This window comes from Chrysochloris asiatica, unplaced genomic scaffold (assembly GCF_000296735.1).
Source record: "Chrysochloris asiatica unplaced genomic scaffold, ChrAsi1.0 scaffold00039, whole genome shotgun sequence".
In the NCBI taxonomy this organism is placed as follows: Eukaryota; Metazoa; Chordata; class Mammalia; order Afrosoricida; family Chrysochloridae; genus Chrysochloris; species Chrysochloris asiatica.
The window spans coordinates 20,140,411-20,148,192 of record NW_006408557.1 but is presented as its reverse complement, the minus strand read 5'-3'; the positions used below and the strand labels follow the sequence as shown (position 1 = coordinate 20,148,192).

The 7,782-nt window shown below is 49.3% G+C and overlaps 1 protein-coding gene across 3 annotated transcripts in view; it reads left to right on the top strand.

Annotated features, from left to right (window-relative positions):
* The first annotated feature begins 500 nt into the window (after nucleotides 1-500).
* The window catches only part of HM13 (histocompatibility (minor) 13), a 41,923-nt gene continuing 34,641 nt past the window's right edge, over nucleotides 501-7,782 (top strand). For all 3 annotated transcript variants that reach the window (XM_006860715.1, XM_006860713.1, XM_006860714.1), the window contains exon 1: nucleotides 501-835. In XM_006860715.1, the coding sequence (XP_006860777.1) occupies nucleotides 653-835 (183 nt within the window). In that variant the 5' untranslated portion in view covers nucleotides 501-652. The remainder of the gene's footprint in view (nucleotides 836-7,782) is intronic.

The following is a 7,782-nucleotide window of genomic DNA, read 5'->3' as shown; positions in this document are numbered from 1 at the left end:
ATGCATTCATGAATAAATAAATGCATTTTTAGGATGAGGATTGGGCAGTCTGGGATTGAGGAGGCAGACAGATTTGGGAACCGGAACTGAAGGATTGGGCCCTCAGGTTTCCCTCTAGACAGATATAGGAGTGGTACATTTTCTTTTCTCCACCGCTGTCAGGTTGGAGTCCCGGAGTAGCGCTGTGGATTAACGCGCTGGATTGAAAGGTTGGTTTGAGGCGGTTCAAGCTCACCAGTCGCTCCTTGGATAGGGTCACTATGAGTCCGAAATGACTCCACAGCACTTAACAACAACAATCAGGTTGCTTAGGCGTCGCTGGATAGTGTTGGCTTCGCAAAAAAAAAAGGTTTTGAAACTATGGAGCGCAACAACACAATAACATTTGGTTTTGGTTTGGGTTTTAGCAGATTGCTTAGCAACCTGCCGCGCCGCGCCCCGCCCCCACTAGAGGGCAGGCGGGCAGGGGGAACGTGGTCGCGCGGGCGCGCATGAACGCCTGCGCAGAGTGGACCGGCGGGATGTACGTCACTTCCTGTTTCTTTAGGGGAACGTGGCTCTTCCCGCAGTGCTTGTTTCCATCTCCGCTTCCTTCTGTGCGTTTGTGCTGCAGATACTGGAGCTAGAGTAGTCCTCCGAGCGCAGCCTCGCCATGGACTCAGCCCTCAATGACCCGCATAACGGCAGCGCCGAGGCAGTCAACCCAACCAACGGCACGACACGGCCGCCCTCCACGCCCGAGGGCATCGCGCTGGCCTACGGCAGCCTGCTGCTCATGGCGCTGCTGCCCATCTTCTTCGGAGCCCTGCGCTCGGTGCGCTGCGCACACGGCAAGGTAGGGTCAGCAGCAAAACCGGGCGGTTTCCACCCCTTACCCGGGGCTGACATGGACCCTCCCCCTGCCCATCGTGTACGGGACAGACACCTCCCTTCCACGGGCACCGACCCTTCCCAGCATTGATCACTACCGGCCCACTCTCCCAGGTCTGCGTCCTGAACTGACTTTTGGTCTCCAGGATCTGGGCACCAATTCCTGAACTGACACCTTGTCCTCCCAGACCCCTCCTTCCCAGCTTCATGCCGGCGGCTGGGATCACTGTCGGCTGACCCTCACTCTGGGATTTGGGCACTGATTGCTCTGAGCCTCCTGAATCCAGCCAGGCTGCCCTATCCCGGCTCTGGGTCCCGGATCTGTAGCTGATGGGGCACTGGCCCCGTAGCGCTTCCTTGTCATCTTTTAGTTAGGAACCCCGCCTCTCCCCACCCTAGTGCCAGCTCAGCCCCAGATGAGACCGACACCCATCTGGCTGGAATCCTTAACCGGTGTGTGCTGTCCGAGAACACCCCAGATCAGGCCCTTGTCTTTGCCTCAGAAATTAACCCAGGAATAGTGCCTGGCACTATTTGTGGCACCTTTGTGGCAGGCACAGTTCTCTTATTCTGCTAGTTTCCTCTTGCCATTCTCTATCCATCTTGAACTTGTGTCTTGTTCTAGCCTGAGCCCAGCCCCTAGCACAGTCCCTCCACCAAATAGGGCGTAGCTGCTGTTGACCTCTCTTGTGAGACGAGGCCAGATCCCATCTCTGGCCTTCCATGTCATCTACCCCATTGGACACCAGAGAGGACCTCAGTATCTTCCCCTGCCTGCCTCCTCATTTTATGCCCTAGCAAGGCCTCTCTAGCCCATTGCACCAGCAACTTTCCACTTCCTGTCACCCTCTCCTCCCCCACTGACCAGCAGATCCAACCAGAAGCTGTTTCACCCAAAGAGGGCAGACCCACAAAGCAGCTGCCATTTTTGAAACTGCTCAGGTCCTCCCAGGTTCTGGAAACATTACTGTTTGAGCAACAGCTGAGGCAGGCCTTCTCCAAGAGCAGAAGATTCACTTCCCTGGTGGTCAGATGCAAAAAAGGATAGATAGTCAAGCAGGGCTGAGGCTCAGAGGTGACCCCATTCTTCTTTGTATTCTACCTCTTGTAAGCAAGGTCTGAGTGGTCTTAAGCTTAGGCAGACACTTACACAACAGGGAGAAGTTCTGAAATAGACTAGAACAGAGGGGACAGAGAGCATGGCATAGGTAGGGCAGCGTAACCTGAATGGCTCCCAGAACTGACTCCTTCTCCTTGGCACCTTCTGCACATGGATCCCTGATGTCTTCAGACAACACCTTCTGCTGTCTAGGCTGGGGGGATGTTTCTGCCAAGATGAATGTGCCAGAGTCCTTTTCACCTAGGAATTTAGGAGTCCAGATGAGAGAGGAATAACTAGGTCTGTGATTATAAGACAAGTCATGCTTGGGGTTGAGGGAGCAAGAATGAGCACATCGGGGGCAGAGCAAGAAGGCTTTGGGTTAGAGGTAGACTTGAGCCTGAAGTAGAGGTGGGGTTTAAGCCTGGAGGAAGCACTCTAGGTCAAGGAATCAAGTAAGGAGAGGCAAGAAGATAAAGGCAGTTCAGGAGCTAGAGGATGGTCTGGTGTGGCTGGAGCAAAGAGTATGGATAGAAAAGAATTATAGAGTCACATTTGACCTGAAATATTTCCCCAAACATCTCCTGACAAGACTGAAGGCTGCACATGAAGTTGCAAATTAAGTAGCCTCTACCAACAACTACAATGCTCATTTTAAAAACTTTCAAAGCACTTTGTCATCCTTTGATCCTCATACCACAGAAGAAACTGAGAGAAATAACTTCCCAAGACCATACTAACGACTGAGGACAGTATCAGGTGCACCTAGTCCAGGGCACTCTCCTTGCAATACCCAAACCAAACCACTGCCATCCAGTGCTCAACTGCAGAGTCATTTGAACCATACTGCAGAGTGGTTCAAACTCACCAACCACTCTGCGGAAACCCTACACAAGGTCACTATGAGGTGGCACCAGCTCGATGGCACTAAGCAACAACAATATATATACATGGGTATGCAGTGCATAAGGGGCTCTGGTAGCGTAGTGGTTACAAGTCGAACTGCTAATCTCACAATCAGCAGTTTAAAACTACCAGCAGCTCTGTGAGAGACAGATGAGGCTCTCTGCTCCCGTAAAGATTTACAGCCTCGGAAACCCCGTACAGGGTCACTATGAGTCGGAACGGACTCCATAGCACACCACCACCATGCAGGAATCTAGCTTGGTTCCCCCAACCCTCACCTCTCCACCACCCTCCCACCTCCCACAGCAATGAATCTCTGTTATTTTTCTGTCATTACCTGTAGATCTGGCAGGGAGGCTAGGCAATGCATGCCCATGGTACAGAATTCAGAACATACATGGAGGTGCACAGGGAAAGTCTCCCTCCTAGCCCAGCTGCCCACGTTCTCTCTAGTCTCTACCCAGGAAGAGTCTGTGCCTTTACAGAGACACCAGTTGCCACCACCACATCACCTCTCAGGATGATACCATGTGTGTCAAAGTAGAACTGCCCCACAGGGTTTTCGGTGGCTGGTTTTCCTAAACTAGATCTCTGGTCCTTACTCCCAAGGTATCTCTGGGTGGACTCAAAATGTCTGACCTTTCAGTTAGCAACTGAGCGTGTTAACTGTTTATATATACACACTCCCAGGGACTCCTACAAATAATGCATTTTTTTGTTATACTTTTCTTGCTCCCTTGGTTTTTCACTTACATGTTGGAAATCCAATCATGTCTCTGGTGGTGGTGGTGGTGGTTATGTGCTGTGGAGTCGGTTCCAACTCATTGCTACCCTGCACAGGGTTTCCAAGGCGGCTCTGGTAGTGGAGTGGTTACAAATCAGGCTGCAAGCCCTAAGGTCAGCAGTTCGAAACTACCAGGTGTTTCATGTGAGAAAGATGAGGCCTTCTGCTCCCGGAAAGATTTACAGGCTTGGAAACCCTGTGCAGGGTTGAGTCGGAACCAACTCCACGGCACATAACCAACAAAACTTTATGGGAGCAGAAAGCCTCATCTTTCTCCCGCGAAACAGCTGGTAGTTTCAAACTGTTGACCTTAAGGTTCGCAGCCCGATTCGTAACCACAACGCTACCAGAGCTCCTTACATGTCAAGTATTTAAGTGTTCCTTTTTAACAGCTATACACACACATTTGCATGTGTTTATATATCCCAACCTTTGTTTAGAGCAGTGGTCCTCAAGGTGTAGTCCTCCAGTGAGTAGCAGCGACACCTGGTGCTTGTTGGAAATGCCAGTTCTGAATTAGGAGCTCTGGGGACTGACCCATCAGTGTGCCTTAACAAGCTCCCCAGATGTATGCTCAAGTTTCAGAACTGATTTAGAGTCCTCCAGGAGTCCTAGTATGGCGCTGTAGGATAAGCACTGGACTGCTAACCACAAGACAGTTCAAACCCTCCAACCACTCCTCAGAAGCCCTATACAGGGTTGCAATGAGTCAGAACCAACTCGACAGCACTTAACAACAACTGGTCTTTTAGGCTGGGTCATTTTTTTAGCTACCACAATTCATGCAGAAACTAATATCCTTACACATTCGTCATTGCACGCTTGTCTATGGATCTGTAGGAAAAATTCCTTGAGCTTTTGATTTGCTGGGTCAACGGCTCTGTGTGTGCGTTTTGGATTTAGATTTTACTAAACTGCCTGTCCCCCACTCCCCTGTCCCGCCGTCGAGGTTATATCCATTTAGACTCTTCCCAGCAGTGATCCCCAGCTTGTGTAACGACTGCAGAGTGGTCCGTTTTCCAGAGGTATTAAAGCAGGCACTGGGTGTGATCAGGTGCTGGCTCCGGACAAAAATGCCTGAAGGGTAGGTAGGTGATAGGCAGGTAAAACGGTAAGGAGACTAGTGTGGGATGGTGGGGAAGACCCCTAAGTTGTGGAGCTTGAGATATTTAGGAAGCAGAACTGTGAAGAGTTGGGTGAGTGGATGTTATGGTAATGGGAGGAGACCCTGGGGTCTCCAGCTGAAAGATTGTGAATTCGGGATCATTCTAGGGCCTGGCCTGGAAGCAGGACTCCCAGAGCTCCAACTGAGCCAGTGGCCTGAAGCGGGGCTTGTCTTCCTTACTGCTATTGCTTTGTCCTAGTAACTTAGCATCTTGAACGTCATTGGAAGCTAAATTTATTTCTGCTATGTGTGTCAGCTCTGTCTCCCCCCATTATGTTTTGTTTCAGGAATTACTATATTTGTATTAGAGAATCTGGTTTAAAAAAAATCCCAATTGAACTGATTTCTACCAGTTTGTTGTTGTTGTCAAGTGCCATCGAGTCGGTTCCAACCCATAGTGATCCTCTATAGGGTTTCCGAGGAGCAACTGGTGGGTTTGAACCGCCAACCTTGTGATTCATACTGGCTGCTGGTGGTGGTATGCCGTGGAGTTGGTTCCCACTCACAGCAACCTTGCATAGGGTTTTCTGAGGCTGTAAATCTTTACGGGAACAGAAAGCCTCATCTTTCTCCCAAGGAACAGCTGGTAGTTTCGAACTGCTGCTCTTGAGGTTAGCAGCCCACCCTCCTTGTAACCACTATGCTATCAGCTCCTTGCAAACTGAGTTGTTGTTGTTGTTAAGTACCATGGAGTCAGTTCCAACTCATAGTGACCCTGCACAGAGTTTCCGAGGATGTAAATCTTTACAGGAGCAGAAAGCCTCATCTTTCTGCCACGGAACTGCTGGTAGTTTCAAAGTGCCAACCTTGAGGTTAGCAGCCCTATTCGTAACCACTACGCTACCAGAGCTCCTTTGCAAACTGAGAAGGCTAATTCACTTTGTGCATTCAGTAGAAAGTTTCAGATGGGTAGAGTAGTAGACAGTTTAGAGTAGTCACCAAGTCTGGACTCTAGAATCAGCCCTGGTTCTGCCACATTTGCATTATCACTTGCTTATTTTCAGTCAAATTTCAAAAGTCTCCCATTCTGCCCAAGCATTGTAACCCAGGCGAGCAGAGTCCTCTATGTGGTAGAACATCTGTGAAGCCTTGGATTGTCATCAAACAACACTGTCTCTTCCTGCCCTGGGCTGGATTGAAAGGAATATATGGAAATGAGCGCCCACACTGGACTGTAGGGAAACCACAGTGTCATTGGTGCCTCTGCCTTACCCACAGAACACATCCTCACCTCCATCAGCACATGTCTGTGTTCTACCCACCTCTGACACTCAACCACCTTCTTGCAGAAGTTGACATAACAATGGCCATCTGTTTGTTTTTACATCTTATCATTAGCATTTATAAACGTACTGGTAATAAAGAACAACACATATTAACATGTCAGAATTGACTTACAATGGAGCCATCGGAATAGTCCCCATAGTAAGTCAGGGACTTCCCATAGTGTCCTATGTGCTTTCTTGAGACTCCTTTGTAAATATGAGGCTAGAATTAGCTTAGACAGCTTGAGGGATTACTCTCTGCTAGGCACAGTGAGCCTCAAACCCATTTTACAGCTGAGGAAACTAAGGCTCTGAGAGAGAGAATGACTTTCCCAAGATCCCATGGTTGGGAAGAAGTAGAAGGAAGAGTCAGACTGGACTTTCTGACATCAATCCTTCTCAGCCTCACCAGCTGCTCCTCGGAAACCCTCTACAGGGTAGCTATACGTTGGAACCGACTCAATGGCAGTTACACAGTTATCATGGGACTCCTGGTGCAGCACTTTGGATCAGCACTGGACTGTGAACCACAAGGTCAGCAGTTCAAACCCACCAGCCGCTCCTCAGAAACCCTATACAGGGTCACTGTGAATTGGAACTGACTCAACGGCACTTAACAACAACACTGTCTCACATCAGTCTGCCTGTCTGTTTTGTCATATGTCACTCTATACTGCAATATCCTGTTTGCATGTATGAAAGTCCTAGCCCACGTGCCTTTGAACAGAATTCACTTTAGGACTCGAAGTACTACTCACAGGAAGCATATTGAATTTGGGAATGTGCACAGAGAGGGTGAAGAGCTTGCCTGAGTCCCATAGCACATTGCTGCCAGAAATAATAAAGCCAGACCTGGAGAGAAGAGGGAAGGAAGCCCTGCCTCTCAGTGTCAGCACACCCGCCCTCATCTCCCTACAGAGCTGTCTGTGCGTGACTCATACGGAGCTGCTGCTCAGGGTAGTGGCGCAGGGAGCTTCTAGCCCTGGGCCCAGTCCACCTCAGCCTCAGGGCCCCCCACTCACTCCGTGATTATCACAGCCCCTCATAGATAGCAGCGTATTACAGTTTGTCAGGCTTCTTTTGTACCCCATCACTATGAGTCAGAACCTACTCGATGGCACTTTACAACAAGCAGCAATGGGCTCCAGCATACCACTTGTGAGGCTGGTGAGTGTTCTGATCTGTTGTCGGAGGCAACTCAGTAACACCTAGCAACAAGACTAGAGACTGTCCTCTCGTTGGGCAAACGAGTAAACTAAACTCAGAACAGATGTCCTAGCTCAGTCACTGTGCAGGCCATCAGCAGCAATGAATAACCTTGACTATGTTGTTGTCATTGGGTGCTGTCCCTGTTGACTCATAGCAGCTTCACATGACACAGTAGAACTACCTTGTAGGGTTTGCTCAGAGTCCTGCTATGGCACTGTAGGATAAGCACTACACTGATGACTGCAAGGTTGGTGGTTCAAAGCCACCAGCTGCTTCTCAGAAACTATAAAGTACTGCTAGGAGTGGAAACCAACTCAGTAACACTTAACAACAACAATCTGGAGCAAAAACAAATTGCCAGATCTTTCTCTCACGGAACTGCTGGGTAGATTTGAACTGCCCACTTTCTGAGTAACAGCCAAGTGCTTAACTATTGTGTATCCCAAATCTCCTTAACCTTGACTATATTCTGTATTAATCATTT